This window comes from Suncus etruscus, chromosome 4 (genome assembly GCF_024139225.1).
Source record: "Suncus etruscus isolate mSunEtr1 chromosome 4, mSunEtr1.pri.cur, whole genome shotgun sequence".
Lineage (NCBI taxonomy): Eukaryota > Metazoa > Chordata > Mammalia > Eulipotyphla > Soricidae > Suncus > Suncus etruscus.
The window spans coordinates 150,824,702-150,847,765 of record NC_064851.1 but is presented as its reverse complement, the minus strand read 5'-3'; the positions used below and the strand labels follow the sequence as shown (position 1 = coordinate 150,847,765).

Here is a 23,064-nt window from a genome sequence, read left to right as displayed (position 1 = left end):
GTTTAATGTTAGCCCTCTCTGGAATCCATGTAGCACCTTTCTCATGGATTTAAAAATAGACTCAGGACTGCCAACCCTTTTAAAAGGAACATGAGAACAGTGCCAGTATCCACACGATCACCTCTTTAAATAGATCCTGAACTTGGGATCCCTTGCTTTGGAACTATTTAATTGGCCACTAGGAGCTCAGTTAATTAATAAATAGAAATCAACTGAGACTGGCTTTTCTCTCCGTTTCTTCTCTCACTACTAAAAGGTTTAGATGGAATCCCAAGAGATTAAGGTAGTCAGACAAATCTAGGATTTCCTAATCCTGTGCGGTATCAAGTTCTAGTCCTACTTAGTTAATGGTGAGGAGACAAGTACAAGAGGGGACAATAGTGTCTCCAGAAGAAGCATTTAGCAGTGATGCTTTCTTTGGCTTTACAAACACTCTGGGGAATGGATGTCTGATAAGCACCCTGTCTTTCTCAGTAAAGGGTGGGGCTTCCTGGTACCTTATCAGCCTTGCACAGAGACTGGATTGGCTGGGGTGCCTCCCTGGGTGGGTGAGGAGTGGGAGAGATAGAAGAAAGGTGGAGAGAAAGCTGGACTCGCCTGCAGATCACTCAGAGCTGGTGTCAGAAATGCAGCAGAAGCTGTCAGACTGGGAGCTATAAACAGGACCTGAGACCTGTTTTGTCACTGCAGAAGAGATGGGAATTGAAAATAGCGCAATATAAGCCCAGGAGGTCTAATCACTAGAGCAGAATTTTGGAAATTCTTGAAGTCCTGTTCTTGGTCATAGAGTCAGTGCTTAGAATAGCAGTGTCTGGTATAAAATCAATATCAGCCTTGCCTGAATAATGGATGGATGTTAACCTCACGATAGCTTTAATTAAAAAAAAAAAAAAAAGAGCACCGGCTGTCTTTTTTTTTTTTTTTTTTTTTAATTACTCCATGCTTGTAGTGGTACTGGGCATTTTAAAAGTACTATTATACCTGGGGTGCTGGGTCAAACTATTTTCACTTTAAAAATGAAGTAACTAAGACTCAGGAAATTAATTAATTAACTTCCCTTATCACAAGTTATACAGTTCAACGTTCTAAATGCAAAAGAAAGGTTGCAGGGAGTGGGGAGGGGAGGACAGTGCTAGGCAGTGCTAGCTAGCCCGTTTGAGGCCAGTGCACAGAATGGTTGGAACAAGAGGGACAAGAGGGCCTTCTGGCCTCCACCTGTCTATAGGGGGTAGGTGGCCATTATGGTGTCCTAGTCCTGGAATCCTGGGTCTGTCTGAATCTCAGTTCTCTTTTTCCTTTCGAAGAAAAGTCAGTCTGGGACCTTTAGGCCAATGTTGAAGCTCATGCTCTCCCAGGCATCATGGGAGTCAGTCAGCTGAGAATCCCACACTCCTGGGATTCTTTCCTTCAAGCTTCTGAGGAAAAGAAAGAAGTTCCCAGTTTTTGGAGGATCTAATGATTCAAGAAGGAATTAAAAGTGAGGATTCACGAGGGAATAGTGACATAAACTGGATCCCACTACCACTTTATTTAGGCATGAATTGCTTCCTACCCACTTCCTGCTTTGCCTCTTCTTGGCATTGCTAATGTGGCCTAGAGGCCAGAACTCTGAATCCTCTGTACTTTATTGTGCTTACCAGTGTCAGAGTTGCAGAAAAGACTTGGTAAAATGCTTACCACAATTGGGAAAATGCCATGAAGCTATGGGACAAAACCATTGGTTCTGCATCATGCTAGGAACCCATGGATTTTTCTGGTTCCTTCAATTTTTTCTGGTTTTGATGACTTGCACTGACAGTTCTCCTGGGCACACTAAATATCTTTATTAAAAGTGGCACAAAGGGTAAGGCATCTGCCTTGTGTGCACTAGCCTAGGATGGACTGAGGTTTGATCCCCCAGTGTCCCATATGGTCCCCAAGCCAGGAGCGATTTCTGAGCGCATAGCCAGGAGTAACCTCTGAGCATCACCAGGTGTGGCCCAACCCCCCGCCCCAAGTGCAATCTTGAAGTATTAGGAAAAGAAAAAGGGGGCCCGGAGAGATAGAACAGCGGCATTTGCCTTGCAAGCAGCTGATCCAGGACCAAAGGTGGTTGGTTTGAATCCTGGTGTCCCATATGGTCCCCCGTGCCTGCCAGGAGCTATTTCTGAGCAGACAGCCAGGAGTAACCCCTGAGCACCGCCGGGTGTGGCCCAAAAACAAAAAAAAAAAAAAGAAAAGAAAAAGGACTTTTCCCAGGGCAATAATGATTATTTGTTGTAGTGGTGTTGGTGGGTTGACTAGGCATCAATGGTGTCAGATAATGGCTCATCTTTATGAATCTCTAGAGTACAAAGAGATCCCGAGAATTCAAAGTCATTTAGTGATTCTGTAATTCTGTAAACCTGTGTTGAGGGGTAAGTTATCTTTCTCTGATATCTTGAAGACTCCCCAACAAAGGTTCAGCACTTTCTGAATAATGGGCTGAATTAAGTTCCATCCCTTCCAGCTGGAAAGTTCTTTCTGACTGATCTAAAGGATTTAGTTTTCTTATCAATAGTGGAAATGGAAGTATATCATCTTTGTATGTCAGTCAGCAAACATATTTTTGTTACCGCTATCCAGAACCATGCGAGTCACATAGGGCAGCAAGTGATAGAGCAATGGAAAGGAACAGGAAAAACAGAATGCAGAAGCCAAGCTGCCTATGAGTCTCACAGTTTAATCTTGGATATAAAACTACCACACCTAGAAGAGAATGTTATGTAATTGGTCCCTCTCTGGGATTTCAGGCTCCGATACTGGAAGAATTTACATTTTAGGAACTAAATAGACCTTTTAGCATTCTCTTCTTTAGAGTTTATCATCTCAGTTCCTTAAATTCGGGCCAGATAGACTAGTCTGTGGTCTGCTTCTTTCTGCTCTTTGGGTCTTGCCTAACTAACACTTTGTATATCTATTTTTCAAATATTCAACAAGAATATCTCATCATTTTTCTTTTGATTAAACATAACAGTCTACATAGATTCTATATAGTACAAAGAACACAGACTTAGGAGTTATAAGACCTAAGTACCAAAATTGAACTACAATTTTTTTGGTATTTAACTTTGAATATTCATTTTTACCTGTGGGGACTTTGTTTATATCACCTTTAGAATAGATGTTCTATATATAGCATAGTATCAGAATTCAGTAATAAGAAAAGAAATGCAATTTAAAATGGGCAAAAGAAAATGGTACAGTGGGTAGGATGTTTGTCTTGCAGGTGGCTGATTAGGGTTTGATTTCTGGCATTCAGTATGGTCCCCTGAGCATCAAAGGAGTGATTCCTGAATGCAGTGTTAGGAGTAACTCCAGAGTTTTGCTAGGTGTGGTTCAAAACAAACCCCCAAAATGGGCAAAAAGGGGCAAAAGGGGGCAGTGGGTAGAGCACTTGCATTACATTAAGCCCACCCTGAGCACCCCATCTGCCTGATTGAGGCTCATCAGGAGTGGTCACCGAGAGCAGAAGTAGGAGCATAGAAGTGGTCCTTGAGTGAAAAGCCAAAGGTAACCCCTGAGGACAGCTGGGTGTGGAGAGAGAAAGAAAGAAGAAAAAGAAAGAAACAAAGAAACAAAGAAAGAAAGAAAGAAAGAAAGAAAGAAAGAAAGAAAGAAAGCAAGAAAGAAAGAAAGAAAGAAAGAAAGAAAGAAAGAAAGAAGAGAAGAAAGAAAGAGAAGAGAGGAGAGAAGAAAAAAGAGAGAGAGAGGGGCCGGGCGGTGGCGCTGGAGGTAAGGTGCCTGCCTTGCCTGCGCTAGCCTAGGACGGACCGCGGTTCGATCCCCTGGCGTCCCATATGGTCCCCCCAAGAAGCCAGGAGCAACTTCTGAGTGCATAGCCAGGAGTAACCCCTGAGCGTCACAGGGTGTGGCCCAAAAACCAAAAAAAAAAAAAAAAGAGAGAGAGAGAAAGAGAGAGAGGGGGAGGGAGGGAGGGAAGAGGAAGGAAGAAAGGAAGAGAGGAAGGAAGAAAGGAAGGAAGAGAAGAGAAGAAAAAAGAAAGGGATAAGGTAGAAAGGAAATGACTGTGGGAAAGAGGAAAAGAGAAAGGATCAAATGACCATGGTACAAGGGTTGGAACAGTGCACTCAGCTGACTTAGGTTTGCTCTCCTGAACCACATTTGGTCCCTGGGCATCCCCAGGAGTTACTGGAAAAAGACCCTGGAATAGAGCCCTGAATATCACCAGATGTGACCAACCCACAGCCCCCAAATGGGAAAAATTTTGAAAAGATACGTCACTAAAGAAGACATATAAATGGCAAGTAATCACTGAAAAAAAATGTTAAACAATGGGGCCAGAGTGATAGTATGAAGGTAAGGCGTTTGCCTTACATGCAGAAGGACTGTGGTTCAAATCCCGGCATCCCATATGCTGCCCCGAGCCTGCCAGGAGCGATTTCTGAGCATAGAGCCAGGAGTAACCCCTGAGCGCTGCCAGGTGTGACCCCCCCCCAAAAAACAAACAAAAAAATGTTAAACAAGATTAGTTTTTAAGGGAAAAACATAATGTAAAACTACTAAACATCTATTAAGATGTCTAAATAAAGAGTGCCAAGCATTGGTAAGGATGTAGACCAATTTTTAGGAGGCATGGAGACAACTGTTGGAGGTGATTTGAGGTTCATTATATTGACTGCAGGGATATTTTCATGGACCATGCATATATCAAACCTTATCAAACTGTGTATTTTAGACTTGTAATTCATAGGTACCAATTATTCTTCAGTGCAGCTGTTAAGAGACAGTTCATCTTTTTGTTCTTTGTGCAAGTCAATGGTATTATGTTTTTAAAAGTATTAGGCATGTTACTTTCTTTCATTTGAATAAAGCATTTTCTTTCTCTAAATATTAATGTTGAAACTGTGCTTTAGAATCCCATGAGACATTTGTACTGGGCTTATCATAAGATTGGTTCCAGTATCTATTGTTTATTTATGGAATCTCTATGCAAAGGGTTGTAGCAAATCTGAGAGAGAGTTTTAAGAAATGGAAGGCATGGGGCCGGAGAGATAGCATAGAGGTAAGGCGTTTGCCTTTCATGAAGAAGGTTATTGGTTTGAATCCCGGCATCCCATATGGTCCCCCGAGTCTGCCAGGGGCGATTTCTGAGCATAGAGCCAGGTGGAACCCCTGAGCACTGCAGGGTGTGACCCAAAAACCAAAAAAAAAAAAAAAAAAAAGAAAAAGAAATGGAAGGCAGGAACTCTGCAGCATGACCTGTGCTTAAGAATGTATGCATGGGGAGGGGGGCTTGTAGCAGCCTTCTACGTTCAGACACCTTACACCTTGGTTAGGTCGAGTGGGTCTTTCCAGTTACTTTTCAGTCTTGCTTCTACTGAAAATTCATCTACTGAAGATGTGGAAGGTCTCAGGCCTGTAGAATTTGTCTGCTGCTGTCTTTAAATATACATTTTCCTACTCATGTGGGGAGGAGTTAGTTGCATTGACATTTTAGATAACTCCTTTTTTGGCATTCCCCCCACCCGCTTTTCCTCTTGATCTTTCTCTTTCCCACTGATTTGGAGCTTCCCCATAATTAACAAATGACTTGAAGAGCATCTTACTTTGGCAAAAATTCTTGAGTTATTTCTAACCTTTGGGAATATCCTCCTCCCACCATCTTTCCCTGGCACGGAGCACACTTTGTTAGAGATCTTGCCAGTGCAGTGAATGGACAGGCTTTGGTCATCTGGATCCCCCATTTACAAGGGGTGACCTTGGTCCTGACGCTTCCCGACTCTGGGTTCAATATGCCTATCATCATTTGTGTCCACTTTTCCCCAACACACACACACACACACACACACACACACACACACACACACACACACACACACAGCAGGGCTGTATCCACTAGTTAAGGCAGCAGGACTGGGAGAACAGCATTTATTTGGTATTGTATCTCCCAGACTGTTTACAGAGAGCAAAAAAGCAGGATCCACGCTAGAAAATTTGCTTTGCAGGAACTGTATTTGTGGGAATCCCAAATCTCATTCCTACAAACACCCCTCTTAGCTGTCTGCCTTTGCCCACTCCAACCTGCAGCGACTTCAGGTAAAAGGTGAGGATGGTCCATGCATCACACACACACACACACACACACACACACACACACACACACACACACACACACACACACACACACACACACTTAACTCCTGCTTTGGGTGCATATTCCATGAACAACATCCGACTGGAAGAGGAGGAGGAGGAGGCAGACAGACCTAGTAACAGATCCGCTCTCTACCTCTCAGCTTGCTTTCTTAGGGCTTGCTTGCTCGGGCAGACTCTGGAACCCGCGGATGAGCTGGTATCTCGGGACACGGTGGAAGGCTCAAAAAAAAAAATGCAAATTGGCCATGGGGCATAAATAGACTTTGCTGAGCTCACCCTGGCCGCGCCTGCAGGCTCGGGGGCCCATTCACCGGGGCAGGACGGAGGCAGGCAGGGCGGGAGCACCATGCAGCTTGGAGCTCTGCTCCGCCATTGGCCCCGGGTGCCTCCTTTCTGCAGTGGCAGGGCGCTGGGCACCTGCAGCTCGGGCGCACCCCCACCCGCGCCCCCCCGGGCTTGGCAGCAGGTGCCCCGCTCCCCGGAGATGGCTTCGCATTAACTTTCCCAGCTGACACCCGAATGGCAAGAAAATGAAGAGATGCCATTAGCGGCCGGCTGCAGGGCGGGCGGGCGGGCGGGCGAGCGCGGGGCTCAGCCCGGCTTGGCCACCTGGCGCCCGGGAACTTGCCGGCGCTCCCGTAGGGGACGGGGTTCGGGGACCCGGGCTCGGGGCTCGGATTGCAGCGCGGGCGCCGGACGATGGCAGCGAGACAGGGCAGGTCCGGGGCAGACCCTGCGGTGAGTGAGTGAGCGAGTGAGCGAGCGCACGGCCCGGCTGCTGGGTGGGCGCTGGGGGCGCGCGGGGACCCCTCGCGGCGGGCTTTGGCGGGCGCAGCTTGGCGGGCTTCAGCGGGTGCGGGGCGGCCCTTCTGCTGCCTCCCGTCCAGCGCCCGCTCAGCGCCCGACACAGAGGAAAATTCCTCTGGACGCTGCGGCGGCCACGGGCCTGGCCGGGAGGGGGGCCCCAGAGAGCGAGGCACTCCCCCAAGAGATCTCAGAGGGCCCCCCAAATAGAGAGGAGTCTCCGGGGCTCTGGCTGAAGCTGCGTCCCCCTCTCCCCCGGCTCTCCCCACCTTCTTCCTTCATTCCACCGAACTGATTCTGCCTTGGGGGGCTAGGTGTGACTTGCCACTCCTGTGGGCCCCCTCAAGGATGCCAGGGTCTGGGCTTAGCCAGAGGATGGGCCCCCTTGGCCCCCGCATCCAGTCTGAACCCAGAAACTCAGAAGCACAAGACACAGAGGCCGGAGCTAGAGGGAAAAGAAAAGACTGGCTGGAGGAAGGCAGACCTGTTGTATGCCAGAGGCAGGGGCTCCCCACACTCCCCAGGTGTGTTGTCTCCCCTCCACACTCTGCTCTAGGCTGAGCCTCGGAATCTTGAGGAAGAGACTGGTACCCCCAGAGCGTCCTGACACCCCACACTAGTGTGTGGGGAAATTGAAAGAGGACCTGACTTTCAGGGTCCTCTTTACAGATGTGGTTTCCTCAAGGATCCCTTTTATCTGTTGGGTTTTTCTTGGCCAATATCTGATCTGATTGGGGCATAGGAGATGGTGAAGTTGGAAGAACACAACTCTGGAAAGAAAAACCAAACCAAACCAGTGGGAGTCCAGGGCTCCCACCTGTGTCTGTGCTGTTGGCAGTGAAGGCAGGGGCCAGACAGGTCCACCCCACTAGGGCCGACACTCTTTTTGAGGGGCCTGAGTGCCTCCCTCAGGATTATTGTCAATTATGACTGGAGAGTGGAACACACCCATTATTCAAGCAAATGGCTCTGCACCCTAGTACTGCCTTAGTCTTCGGGCAATGCTGCAGTTTCCACAAGGATGGGTCTAAAATCTTTGCCTATAAACTCTGACAATGGCCTAGTTAAAAATCATTGACTTTCGCCCCAACACCTTGGGAAAGAGAGATCATTTTGCCACTGTTTGCAGAAATTGATACTTCTGTTTTCTATCCATCTTTTTAGATATGAATTTTGCACTGAGAGATCTTGGAAAAATTAAATTATCCTGGGGCGATCTTAGGTCATCTAGAACCTAAGAGAAGGAGTGAGAGGCCCTGAGTGTCTCTTCCTCTGCCTGAAACTAGACTTTGCCTGGTTTCGCTGCCTTCACTGCTCTTGTGTTACGTTACAGGTGCTTCAGGCTCACTGTTTGCTTCTGGGCTTTCCCTCGCGAGTACTACAGCCCCCTTCCTACCATAACTACTGCTATTTTAGTATCATCCCACTCCGGAAGCACAAGTTTAATAATAGTCTGGATGTCTCAGGTAACTAGGGCTACCCCTCTCTTTTCTGAGCCCTTCTGCTGAGAAACTGAATCCTAGCAGGAGTTCCATTCCCTTCCCTCAACTCACTTCTAAAAGTATGAGTGCTGAAGTAAGCACAGTCTCTGAGCGCAGGCAGAAAAGTTACTCAGGCAAGAGCTAAACTTGAGGGAAATCTATGGGTCCTAAAAAATGATTTGTCCAACAACAGCCGCAAAAACAAAGATGTCATGCATGGGAATTAAGAAAAAAAAAAGAACTGAAAGGTCAGCTGGACAATATCAAATTCTGGCCAAACTACATACTATCAGTGTGATTTTGGTCAGGTTACTTCACTTTTCTTTGACTTACCTCATTTCTGAAAAGGAAACAGTGAAACAGTTGACCCCAGGGATAAGTCAGGTTTGAACTGTGAAAGTGTAATTATACTCTGATTTTTTTAACCTCTCTTCTTCCTCTTTTTATTCACCCTATTTAATGTAAAGATAGTAAGATAATGAGGATGAAGATCCTTATGATGACTCATTTGTGATTTTAATAATTTCTATTCTCTAGATTATCCTATTATAAAAATGTAGTAAGTACATAGTACATATAACAGAAAATGCATCAATCAACTGTATTATTGGTAAGAAATAGTAAAGAACTATTAGTAGTTATGCTTCAGAGGAGTGAAAAGTTATAGGTGGCACCCTCATATCCCATGTTATTTTAACAATTAACTATATTTACCTCATGGGATCATTGAGAGAAATAAATGAATTACAGATTTATCTTGATTTATTGTGGAATTCTGTCATTGTAAGCTGAAACATCTAAAGTCAGAAATGCAGTTAATACATCTAACTTCCCAAACATCCTACCTTGGCCTTGTCTACCTTAAACATGTTCAAAATACTTAATTAGAATGCAGTTGACAAAATTATCAAACACAAAACCTATTTGACAATAAAACGTTGAATATCTCATGTAAATTATCGATTGTACTGAACAAGAAAACTGCTCTCATTCAAAATCTAAAGTGTATTTCCACTGAATTCCTCACTTTTACACTTTCGTGAAGTATCCGGAGCATCTTAAGTCAAACCATAATAAGCTAGGATCTCTTTAATTTACGCATAATGCTTAAGACATAGTGAAAGTTTTATGCAAGTGAACTTTGTTAAGAAAAGAAAGTTCAAGACCAAAGAGATACCCCAATGGGCTGAACACAGCATACGGGATGCACAAATTCAATTTCTGGCATCATGGATCCGAGTACTGCTCTGAGTACAAAGTTGAGAGTTGCCTCCGAGTACCATCAGATGTGGCCCAGAAACTAAATAAACAAAAAGGAAGTCTTGACACATGGATCAACCAGTAGGAAGTGGTGAAGAGGGAAGAAGTTGGGACACAACAAATTGCTGGCACATTCCCCCTGCAGGTCCAATCATTTTCTTCACTCTAAAATTAGACTAAAATGAAGCACAAGATGAGGTAGGGGTTAGGACACTGCACAGCGTCGGTGGGGAACATAAAGGGAGACACTATGATTTGGGGGGTCTGGAGTGATAATAGAGCAGTAGGGCATTTGCCTTGCAGGCAGCCAACCTGACCATCCCAGATGGTCTCCCGAGCCAGGAGTGTTCTCTAGGCCTAGCTGTGTGTGACCTTTCCCTGCCAAAAAAAAAAAAAACTCTACAAAAATATGATTTTTCTAAATACCATGAGATGCCACCTTTAGCTCCTCTAGTCTACTTTCATAGGAGGTTTCTGAAGTTATTAGCATGGGATGCTGGGACTCAAGAGAGCTAGATGCTGCTCTAAATATCAAAACGGGAGACAAAGCATGAGGTCAGAGTTTTGAGTTAGAGGTTAAAGAGGTTAGAAAGGGGAAAAACAATTCAGAAGAACACAAGTGGGGATGAACCTCAGCCCAATGAGGGTCTCCATTCTGTATCGCAAACATTTCCTACTACTGCTGTAAAGGTGCTGTAAAGGATTCATGGCCATTTTATACCTTGACTTTCAAATCATGATGGCAGGTTCTGAATTTTCATTGCTTCTTGTTTTGCCCTAGCAGGATCCTAGACTTGAAGTAGAATATTGTAGAACTGAACTGAAAAGAGAAGCATCAATTTAATGGGAGTGACACATTATTACTTGTAAGTGACCCTGAGGATTCTGCTTAAATCTGAGGACCCTGGAGAAAGGCATGGCAAGCTTTAGAGAAAACAAAAAGAAATAGAAAGCTTGAGCAATTGAACTTCATTCTGTCTTAGCCAGCCACTTGATTTTTGATCATGTGTGTTAACATCAGCAAAAGGAAGGTCTGGGACTAGATCATTTCTTTCTAAAGGACTGTCTTGGCTGTAACATGTCAGTGGGACCGAGCTGGGTATCCCTTCTCTGATGTAGAAAAAACTATTTGCTTAGCAAACATACATGGACTCTTTCAACCCCTACATTTTAGCCAGGACTTTCTGGTCTCATTCAGGTTTGATGGTTGATATGTACAAACTCAAGTTCTTGGCTAACTTTAGAACTTTGGCAGTTACTAACTTCTTCAAACCATAGTTTTTTATCTCTAAAATTGGCACAATGATCAGATCTATCTTACAAGTTGTGCATGGGATTAAAAATTACACTGTGGTAGTGCTGGAGAGGTGGCAAAAGTGGTAGAGCATTTACCTTGCATGTGCTAACATAGGAGGGACCGCGGTTTGATTCCCTGGTGTCCCATATGGTCCCCCAAGCCAGGAGCAATTTCTGATTGCATAGTCAGGAGTAACCCCTGAATGCCACCAGGTATGGCCCCCCCCAAAAAAAAAATTACACTGTGGATAATATATTTGCCTGCCATTAATAGTAGTATTGTGAGTTTTTTTCTTTTTTTGTTTTTTTTTTGGGGGGGACCACACCTCAAAACACCAAGGGATTACTCCTGGCAGGCTCAGTGGACCCATATGGGATGCTGGGGGTCAAACCTGAGTTGGTTGCTTGCAAGGTAAATGCCCTACCACTCCAGCCCCAACTAGTATTATGATTTTATTAGTGTATCACGCACATTAAGAAAATGAGTTCGCCTTCCCAGCTAGGAGCCCAGCCTAGTTTAGGTGGGGCTCCTCTTAATATATTTTGTTTGTCGTCTAGCCTAACTATTTTGTATCACTTCCTAGGTTTGGCATTTTGAACAATCTGTGCTTGATATCACATCTATTTTATACACTTTCAACTTGTGTTTTCATCCCTAATCCTGTTCTTATGTTGCAAAAGACAGTTTGGATGGATGGGCTAGGTGGGTGATAGATTTCTATATCACATTTATTACTGGCAGCCAGATCATAATTTTTTCCTAACAGTTAAAGCCAGACAGAACAAACAGAACTTTCTGAACAAGCTGTATAAATAGGCATTTCTCTGAATGATTACATCTTAAATCTGACTTCTGTGGGATATCATAACTCATAAAAAACTGATAGAAAATTTTTCATATTTTTTAAAAATTAAATTTTTATTTTACACACTTTTGGTTTATAGAGTTGTTCAAAATACGGTTATTTCTGGCATTCAACATTTCAACATCAATGTAACATTTCCTCCACAATGGCCATCAGTTTACTAACCTCCCCAACCCCTATCTCTTGGTAAGTAAATATAATTTAATTAATATTTTGTATGTTTCTAATGGGAAATCAGAATTAAAATTATGGGGGTGTTGTGTGGCTACATATTTGGCCATGTAATCCACAAATTTGAGGATCAGCAGCACTGGGCTGGTGAGCTCATATGGCAAAAGAGGTGGTTACCTCTGAAGGGTCCCATTTTGATCAGATGCAAGGTTGGTGTATCCAGGAGTTTATTTCTGATGGTTGAGCTCTCGTTCAAGAGTTACATGAGACTATGGTGTTGCCCACTTGCACAGACATGGTAGAAGGCTCTGGTTTGAGGACATGGTTGCCAGGGGCTTCTGTAAGCATAGAGGCCCAGAGGAGAGGCAGGCTGGCCTGACTCCAAAGCTCTCTGGCCAGCCACAAAACCATCATACCTGAAGATTTGAAGGCCAAGAGTCTCTAGAGAGATGTGTGGAAAAGTGGTGAAGCTGGGTTATTGGTATGGTAGCAATTGTAGGACATATCTGTGTGTACAGCCCCCAGGGTTTTCCCTGTCCTCTCTGAAGGGCCACAGTGCAAAATCCTCAGTTTTTAAAAAGTAAATTTTAATTTTAGGTACTTTGATTTGCATTACTGTTAATGGTAGAGTTTCATGAATATGACTTTCTAACACCGTACTTCTACCAGAATGTTGCTTTTCTCTACCACTGTCCCAGAGTCCCTTTGTTCCTTTTAACTTACCCTCGGCTATTCCCTCCACTTTAGTAAACTTAGTTTTGAAGGCCAGTTCTCAGATTTTGTTGCCTTTGACCATTTGTTATTTCCTTACTATGGTTTTTTTTATATCCCACATATAAAGGAAACTTATATGTGCTTCATATATGCTCAAACTTTGTTCTGTAGCAGCAAATTGTGTAGTTTTATTTTTTCATTTCTATTGGTGAGTATTACACTATGTATATGTTTTTTATAAAGTCTTTAGACACTTGAGTTATTTCCAGATTTTAGTACTGCAATGAACATAGGAATACAAATGTCTTTTGAAATAACAGAGTTTTGGTTCCTTTGGGGATAGATGCCAAAATGCAGAATTTCTGGATCATATAGAAACAAATTTTTTATTTCTGAAATGGTTTCTCCACCATTTTAGAACTTGGGAATTTTGGGTACCCAGTGTTTAGATGAATCCGTCATGTTTCCAAGAGCAAATAATTTGTCCAAAGAGATAAGAATTGCCTATGCAATTCAAAACCCAATTAAAGTTTATTAAAAATGTAACTCAAAAAACTGGCAAAAGATGTGTTTAAATGCATTTTTTGCATACTTTTATTAGTGTATGTGTGTGTGTTTGCAGGGGTGTGGGGGAAGTGGCACACCTGACAGTGCTTAGGGCTTGCTCCTGGCTTTTAAATGCATTTTATAGTCAAGTACCCATTCCTACTTGCAAAGTTAGAGACTATTGAGCATTCAAGAACAGTGTCATAAAAGAAATAAAATAGGAACTAGATGGATTTAAAGAAAGATGAGATTGGAATCACTCAGTGAGAGAGGAGAAGATTCTGAGTCCTAAAAGGATGGGGTGTGGGACATGAGGCATACAGTATGGGATGAAGGGAAAGGCCCTCTTGCTTGCTGGGGGACAGGGTGGGCAATAAGCCAGATGTGTATAGTTTTGACAGACACAGAATTTGGATTTGAGCTAATAAAATAAGGGGTCTGTATGTGGGCTGGACTATGGTAGAAAGCAAAGGGAATCACTAGCAGAACAATAGAATTTCAGGATAAATAACTGAATACGTTGAGCAGGGTTGAGCAACTCTAATCAAGCTAGGGTCGGCATGATTTGAAAACCTTGCCAAGGCTTAACTGTTACATTGGCAAAGGCAGTGGAGAAAAGGATCAGACGTTCATTGTGGATTATTTCTTGAAATTGTAGATTTTGAGTTTTATATATTTAGTGTATTTGTTTTCAGTGGTTATTGCAACAAATTGTGTTATTTTTATAATATATAATATTATTATAATGTACTATATAATTCTAATATATAACAATTACAATTGTCATATGTTATAACAAATTATGGCTATTATAACAAAACTTTTGGGATTAAAGTAACACAATTTCTCGGTCTGTTTTTCATTTTGTTTTGTTGAGAAAGATTCCTCTGTGGTGTTGGAGGCCACTAGGTCTGTACCCAAAGTCCTCAAGGAAACATGCAATGCACAGAGCAAGCTAGTAATCCTGTGTTTTCCAGACACACACTCCAGCCTTTTGAACTATCCCCTTGGCCCTCTCCCACAGTCTGAAGGCAGAGTCTGTATGGTATCCTCAAGGATACTCACCTCTGGAGATTATGTGGAGAATCTTCTGTTGGTTCACAGAACCTTTGCCTTCGAGCCTCTCCACTTCCCTCTTCATCCTCCGAATGTGCTCTCCTTCATCTTTGAGACAGACACCTACCATTGGATTTAGGGCCAACCTAGATAATAGAGAACAATTTTATTTGAAGACCTGTAACTGTAAGTACTTTTTTTTTTTATTTTTTTTTTTGTTTTTGGGTCACCCCCAGTGACACTCAGGGGCTACTCCTGGCCATGTATTCAGAAATCGCTTCTGGCCTGGGGGACCACATGGAATGCCAGGGGATCCAACCAAGGTCCATCCTAAGTTAGTGCAGGTAAGGCACACACCCTATCGCTTGTGCCACCACTCTGGCCACTGTAATAACTTTTTTAAAAATGAGGTGACATTCAAGGTTTTAAGGATTAGAGTGCAGACATATTTGGTGGTCCAATGATTTGTGCTCTGAGAAAGGGAGTGTTTCCAGGTAGAAAAGAAACCCAGGGTATGGGAGGAATGATAGTGTCACAGCCTTTTCTCCTGTTTCTTTACCTCTCTTACTTATAAAACTACCACCTAAGTACGTACCAGTTCAGCTCTCGTGCCAATTTAACATTATAAAATGTTTAACATATGAAGTTGTACATTATTTCTTTTCATAAAAGAGCCTGAGAAAGACCTTCCCTTTTCCTACTTACAGATAAAAATGTAAAAGCAAAGAACCCTCGGGACCTTCTCAGACACAGGCAGAGGAGCTTCTCAGAACCAGTTTACCCCGTTCCACTTAAGTCACACTGATGCCTATTTTTGTGTTCATAGATGATTCTCTCTAGTTATCTCTCTCCCTCTCCCTCTCTTTTCCTCTCTCTCTCCCCTTCTCTTTATCTCTCTTTATCTCCAACACCTGGCAGTGGCAAAGGGCTCAGTGCTACTCCCAGAAGAACTTGGAGAATGCTTAGGGGAGCTCTTTCCAGATGTACTCTGCTGGTCCCCTGGTATGGTACAGGGGATTAAACTCAAGGCCTTTTGAATACTAGGCATTATGCTCACTCTTTGACCTCCCCAGCCCCTGTCACACATCTTTAATATAAACCAGCTTTCTGGTGGCAGGGACTTGCTCTGCTGCCTGTTGGTATTTTCCTCCAGCCAGAGTGCTGACTGATGACGAAGACCTGTCAGGAAAAACTGACTAGGTTGGCAGCAGAGTGGGAAAAGGAGGCTCAAGTTCGTCAGGGTCAGACCACTTGCTTTTGTTTTTCTGTTGTTATTTTTTATTTCTGTGTTGAGGTCATACCTGGTGATGCCTAGGGCACTGCACTTAGGATATACTCCTGGTAGAGGCCATATACTTTTCAGTTTTGACTTCGTCTCTCTCCTGATCTGTAACCATACACAGTTAACTCAGGTTTTAGTCCTGGTGTCCTCATCTGCAATACGCAAACATAGTAGTACTTGCCTCTTGCATTTTTTTTTATATTTTATTTAAACACCTTGATTACATACATGATTGTGTTTGGGTTTCAGTCATGTAAAGAACACCACCCATCACCAGTGCAACATTCCCATCACCAATGTCCCAAGTCTCCCTCCTCCCCACCTGACCCCCGCCTGTACTCTAGACAGGCTTTCCATTTCCCTCATACATTCTCATTATCAGGACAGTTCAAAATGTAGTTATTTCTCTAACTAAACTCATCACTCTTTGTGGTGAGCTTCCTGAGGTGAGCTGGAACTTCCAGCTCTTTTCTCTTTTGTGTCTAAAAATTATTATTGCAAGAATGTCTTTCATTTTTCTTAAAACCCATAGATGAGTGAGACCATTCTGTGTCTTTCTCTCTCTCTCTGACTTATTTCACTCAGCATAATAGATTCCATGTACATCCATGTATAGGAAAATTTCATGACTTCATCTCTCCTGACAGCTGCATAATATTCCATTGTGTATATGTACCACAGTTTCTTTAGCCATTCGTCTGTTGAAGGGCATCTGGGTTGTTTCCAGAGTCTTGCTATGGTAAATAGTGCTGCAATGCATATAGGTGTAAGGAAGGGGTTTTTGTATTGTATTTTTGTGTTCCTAGGGTATATTCCTAGGAGTGGGATAGCTGGATCGTATGGGAGCTCGATTTCCAGTTTTTGGAGGAATCTCCATATCGAGTTTTTGGAGGAATCTCCATATCGCTTTCCATAAAGGTTGAACTAGACGGCATTCCCACCAGCAGTGGGTAAGAGTTCCTTTCTCGGGGGCCGGAGAGATAGCATGGAGGTAAGGCGTTTGCCTTTCATGCAGGAGGTCATCGGTTCGAATCCCGGCACCCCATATGGTCCCTCGTGCCTGCCAGGAGCAATTTCTGAGCCTGGAGCCAGGAATAACCCCTGAGCACTGCCGGGTGTGACCCAAAAACCACACACACACACACAAAAAAAAGAGTTCCTTTCTCTCCACATCCTCGCCAACACTGTTTATTCTCATTCTTTGTGATGTGTGCCATTCTCTGTGGTGTAAGGTGGTACCTCATAGTTGTTTTGATTTGCATCTCCCTGATGATTAGTGATGTGGAACATTTTTTCATGTGTCTTTTGGCCATTTGTATTTCTTCTTTGTCGAAGTGTCTGTCCATTTCTTCTCCCCATTTTTTGATGGGATTAGATGTTTTTTCTTGTAAAGTTCTGTCAGTGCCTTGTATATTTTGGCAATTAGCCCCTTATCTGATGGGTATTGGGTAAATAGTTTCTCCCACTCAGTGGGTGGCTCTTGTATCCTGGGCGCTATTTCCTTTGAGGTGCAGAAGCTTCTCAGCTTAATATATTCCCATCTGTTAATCTCTGCTTTCACTTGCTTGGAGAGTGCAGTTTCCTCCTTGAATATGCCTGTAGTCTCAATGTCCTGGAGTGTTTTGCCTATGGTTTCGGGTCTGATATCGAGGTCTTTAATCCATTTGGATTTTACCTTCGTACATGATGTTAGCTGAGGGTCTAAGTTCAATTTTTTGCAAGTGGCTAGCCAGTTGTGCCAACACCACTTGTTTGAAGAGGCTTTCTTTGCTCCATTTAGGATTTCTTGCTTCTTTATCAAAAATTATGTGATTGTATGTCTGGGGAACATTTTCTGAGTATTCAAGCCTATTCCACTGATCTGAGGGCCTGTCCTTATTCCAATACCATGCTGTTTTGATAACTATTGCTTTGTAGTAAAGTTTAAAGTTGGGGAAAGTTATTCCTCCCATATTCTTTTTCCCAATGATTGCTTTAGCTATTCTAGGGTGTTTATTGTTCCAAACAAATTTCAAAAGTGCCTGATCCACTTCTTTGAAGAATGTCATGGGTATCTTTAGAGGGATCGCATTAAATCTGTATAATGCCTTGGGGAATATTGCCATTTTGATGATGTTAATTCTGCCAATCCATGAGCAGGGTATGTGTTTCCATTTCCGCGTGCCCTCTCTTATTTCTTGGAGCAGATTTTTATAGTTTTCTTTGTATAGGTCCTTCACATTTTTAGTCAAGTTGATTCCAAGATATTTGAGTTTGTGTGGCACTATTGTGAATGGGGTTGTTTTCTTAATGTCCATTTCTTCCTTATTACTATTGGTGTATAGATAGGCCATTGATTTTTGTGTGTTAATTTTGTAGCCTGCCACCTTGCTATATAAGTCTATTATTTCTAGAAGCTTTTTGGTAGAGTCTTTAGGGTTTTCTAAGTAGAGTATCATGTCATCTGCAAACAGTGAGAGCTTGACTTCTTCCTTTCCTATCTGGATTCCCTTGATATCTTTTTCTTTCCTAATCGCTATAGTGAGTACTTTCAGTGCTATGTTGAATAGGAGTGGTGAGAGAGGACAGCGTTGTCTGTGCCAGAATTTAGAGGGAAGGCTTTTAGTTTTTCTCCATTGAGGATAATATTTGCCACTGTCTTGTGGTAGATGGCCTTAACTATATTGAGAAAGGTTCCTTCCATTCCCATCTTGCTGAGTGCCTCTTGCATTTTTTTAAACAAATGATTGTGTCTCTGTGGGTGTGTCTATGTGTGATGCTGACAACGGTTCTTACTGTGCTATATACTTAAACACAAAATATAAAATGACTCAAAGAGCACGTTCATGGGTCCTATGAGGTAAGATGACATCCAAAACAAAGGCATTCTTCCATCTTTCTCTTTCCTTTTCACCTAGCCCTTTGATAGATAAAAGCTCACCTGGATCACTTGACCTTCCCCTACTGGTGAATTGGTATTGGTTTAATAAAGAAAGGGCTGTTTTGCTTGGTGTTATCAGAGGTACCACAAGATGAGAAACAAACTGACTCCATGAGTCTTTCCTAAATGGCTTGGTTTATTAATTCTTCACCGCTACCCTGCTTCTTCATACTCATCCACTAGGAGTTGGAGATACAGTGTGTGGGGTGATATCACAGTGTGGAGATTATTTTACAGTATGGTACTTGTGTCTGACTCATTCACTAAGGCCAAAGACCCTGTGACAGAGTTGCTCGGTAGGAATTCTTGAAACTCTTGAAACATGATATAGGAAAACTCCAAAACCATGCTATAATTTTCCCCAGGGAATAGGAGCCTTCTCAAAAAGCTATTCCCTGTGGGGTGAAAACAAGAACCACTAGCATAGAGCAAATGTAAGAGAGGCCCATCTTGAAGCTAGCTTCAAACTATAATTTAAAAGTATTCCAATTAGGGGCCCTTGACCCACGCCACCCAGGTCCCATGGGCATTTGGAAGCCATAATAGGCAGTGTCAGGATCACAGTCATGGTTTGACATATAGTAAGTGCACTCACAGCCTGCTTTTTCTCCATACAGGCTGATGCTGCGACAAGCTTTTTGAGGGCAGCAAGATCAGGGAACTTGGACAAAGCCTTGGATCATCTGCGTAATGGGGTAGATATTAACACCTGTAACCAGGTAAGTGGGCTAGGGATTCGTACATGGCTCTTGCAGCTGTCATTTTCTCAGAACTTTCTACCATCTTTATTAACCTTTCCCAGAGATATCAAAAAGCCCCCAGGGCTGCCTCCTGCTAAAGGCCTAACCTCCGTGTTTGTGTCTCTGCTACTATCCAGAGCCCCACAGAGAAAGGCCAGTGCAGAGCAGAATGGAACACACCAGGCTCCAGCTCCAACAGCCTCTTCTCTTAGATGCTGCTTTGGTCCCTGCTGTTTTCTTAGAATATGCAGCCTTTGAAAGTGAGCAAGAGGAAGGGCCGCTTAACGATTTATTAGTGGTGACATTCAATTTTCTTTTTGGTCCCTCAGACTACTTTGTAGCTCTGTGCTGGGCTGAGAAGGAGTGAGAGGTTGAGACGTTGGCTAAGTGGTGAGCATGGTGAGTGAATGTGGTCTGCTTAACTGACTTGGCTTCCATGAGGCTCCTGGAGCCTAGTGTGGAAGCAGAGCAAGAAGACCTTATTTATGTGTTTGGCATGATTGTGAGGCTGAGTCTAATTTGGGAGCAAAGATCTAGGCACTGACTTCAATCAATTTCCTACTCCTGAAGGGCAAAAAAGAATAGGATAGGACTTTGGCCTGTGGGTTGGATGTCTTCTCTTTTGTTTGTCAATCAAACAAGGGAATGCTAATTTGGTTTCTAACAAAACTAATTTACCAATTGAATTATGTTTTTAAAAATCTTATTTAGAGGGCTGCAGAGATAGCACAGCGGTAGGATGTTTACCTTGCAAGCAGCTGTTTCTGAATACAGATCCAAGAGAAAACTCTGAGTACCACCAGTTATGGCCCCACAATTAAAATAGTAAATAAATAAATAAATCTATTTAATTATTTAAAAGTGTATTTAATTGTGATAAAATGCATGGAGCATGGAGTTTGCCATCTTAACCATTTTAGATCACAGCTCAGTGGCATTAAATCAATAAAAGCATTGTATAACTTGCCCCACCACTCATTTCTAGACCCTTCTTCATTCTTAAAACTGAAATGCTGCATTCATTAAGTAATAAATGCTCAGTTTTCTTTCCTTTGCCCCTGGAAACCCTCATTCTGCTCTCCATCTCTGTATTTTCATCTCATGTTTAGGTATCTCATATAAGTGGAATCATATAGCATTTAATTTTAGTGATTGTCTTATTTTATTAAGCACAATGTCCTCAAAATTCACCTAAGCTATAGCAGACCTGATTACTTTCACAAAGCAGCAGAGACACATTTCTGGAATATAAGGTAACATTTTCACAATTCCTGTATTTCTGTCTTCCTACCTCTCCATCTTTTCCCTGCCTACCCTCCCATTGTACTTAATATATGAAATACCACTTGCTTTCTCCCAGGGATAGGATGCCATTTGGATTCAACTGATCTTCCATGGTGTAAATTCACAACTAGAAAATCAGAGAGGGGGCCAGAGCAAAAGCACAGAAGGTAGGGCATTTGCCCTAGCATGTGGCAGACTTGGGTTCAATCCTTGGGTTGATCCCTTGAGCCTGCCAGGAGCGATTTCTGGGTGTAGACCCAGGAGTAACCCTTGAGCACTGCAGGGTATGGGCTACCAAAAAACAAACAAACAAACAAACAAAAAAGAAGATCAGAGAGGTTAGGAGGAAAGCATGTAATAGAAACAGAATTAAGTGTGTGAAATAGAGAGGTCCACTCATGACCATTAGCAGGAGATGAGCTCGTGGTCTGGCCTTGAGATTGTAAACAGCATGGAAATGAGAAACCCTTCCCTTTTCCTTTCATCCTACCCAAACTACATCAAGACTTATAGCCACAACCCTTAGGATATTTGCTGCCTTTGAGTACTGAGTAGTTTAAAACAATCCATTAGCTTTTCATGAGAAAATGCAGTAAAATATGGGACAGAGAATGATGCTTGGGGTTAGAATGGCTCAGGGCAGGGGATTCAGAGGTTGTTTCAACACCCCAGTCAGAATCAACTGCATAGCTTAAGGCTTCACATCTCTTGGGATGCATTTCTCAGACTTCCATTGTCCAGACTGCAGCTTTTCTGCTAGGCAGTTCCTGGGAAGAAGGCCCAAACCTTCAGAAACTTCTCTGGGTTAAGTTGCCAGTCATAATTCATTTAGCAGACCAGGAACAAGTGAATTTTATGAGCCTTGAACCAAAGCTCCTATTGTGTGTAGAACCGGAAGATTTTGATGACAATAAACCTTTGTCACGATTGGTCTATTCCGGAGGCCTGAGAAGTAATGATTTGTCCCTTGGCATTATCTTCTCTGAACAGCTAGCTCCCCAGGGAGTAGCAGGCACCCAGGGCATTATTTGCTCTTTAATGACACCATTTCCTATTGGCTAGTGGCTCAGTGTTAGTGACAGACTGCCTGAAGCTCTGCTTGCCCTGAGGCTGGAGACAGTTCTGTCCAGGATAAGACTAGTCTTTCTTGCTGTAAATGGCAGCAAGTTCATAGTGGAATTGTTTACCACAGGGAAGGCAAAGATGAATTCACCGAAGCTTTTTCCTCAAGGCCTTGGGTCTTGCTGGTCTTTGTCTTGTGCTCTGTGATAGCTGTGAAGAGAGAGCACTGTAGCATGAGTCAGGAGTGCTGTACTCTGGTCTAACTGGGTTCTTTGGGTTTTGTTCTTGAGTGTTGGAGTAAGGAGCAGGAAGGACAGTTAGAGATGTACTTAGCCCGCATTAAACACATTATTGCATTTACTGGCGGCTGCCTTCACTTTATAAGATTCACTGGACTGGCCTTTCATGGGACTGAGCGTTCTTCTCTTTCAAACCTGAGCTTGTTGTTTTAAGGTGATGCGAAAGACTCTTGTCCTGAGGTAATAGCGCAAGGATATATTTTGCTGAAATCTAGGGAGCTGGTGGAGGTTGAAAGCAGCAATACTGCAATCGCTGATCCTTACATAAGTAACACACTTTCAAATAGTATGTTTTGTGGAAATAGATGTACTGCTTGCCATAATAGGAAGTAATTACTCTAAGTAGTGTGAAAAGAGGAACTCTTGGCTTATATAACCGACATCTGAATATTCAGAGCAGTTTCCTTTTACATAGATTATGTCTCTTCATTTTTACCATCATCATTTTATTTATAGACAAGAAAAAATTCACACATCGACGCATATACACATGGAAGCACCGAGAACTTTCTAGCTTCACCCAATTTTTCTGTTTACCCAACCATTGTTCAAACTTTAGCCACAGAAGCAGTGTTACCTTGTACATCTCTACAAATAGTATGCTGAGCTGTAAGAATTTTACAGTAAAAGAAAGCCAGTGTATTATTTGTCCTCATCCTCTCTTTATTTCTGAATTAAAAGAGCTTTTTTATTTTTAAGCAACACTTATAATGTTTTAAGATACTTAAGATGTTTAGCAATTATGATACAGTCATACTTAAATATGAATATGTTATATATATGTATATATATATCTTCAAAAGAATTTCCCCTATTAGGGTCAGAGTGATAGTATAGTGGGTAGGGTGTTTGCTTTGCATACAGCAGACCCAGGTTTAATCCCCTGCATCCCATATGGTTCCCCGAGACTACCAGGAGTAATTACTAAGTGCAGTGTCAGGAATAACTCCTTGAGCACTGCCAGGTGTGGATCACCCAAAAGAATATCCCATATCAAGTTTATGTTCATTTGCATATCCATCATGTCACATATTGTTTTTATTTTCAGTTTTATTTAAACTTGGTGGTTTACCAAATTTTTTTATAATACAGTTGTTTCTGCCACGTTTAATGTTCCAACACTAATCTCACCAGCTATATGACCT

At 42.7% G+C, this 23,064-nt stretch overlaps 1 protein-coding gene across 4 annotated transcripts in view; it reads left to right on the top strand.

Annotated features, from left to right (window-relative positions):
• ANK1 (ankyrin 1) overlaps nucleotides 1–23,064 on the top strand; it is a 272,521-nt gene that overhangs the window by 145,856 nt on the left and 103,601 nt on the right. For 3 of the 4 annotated variants that reach the window (XM_049771795.1, XM_049771796.1, XM_049771793.1), the window contains exon 2: nucleotides 19,152–19,253. In XM_049771795.1, coding sequence (XP_049627752.1) covers nucleotides 19,152–19,253 — 102 coding nt within the window. Of the gene's footprint in view, nucleotides 1–6,688; nucleotides 6,877–19,151; nucleotides 19,254–23,064 lie in introns of those variants that run through there. The other variant, XM_049771794.1, reaches the window with a different exon arrangement.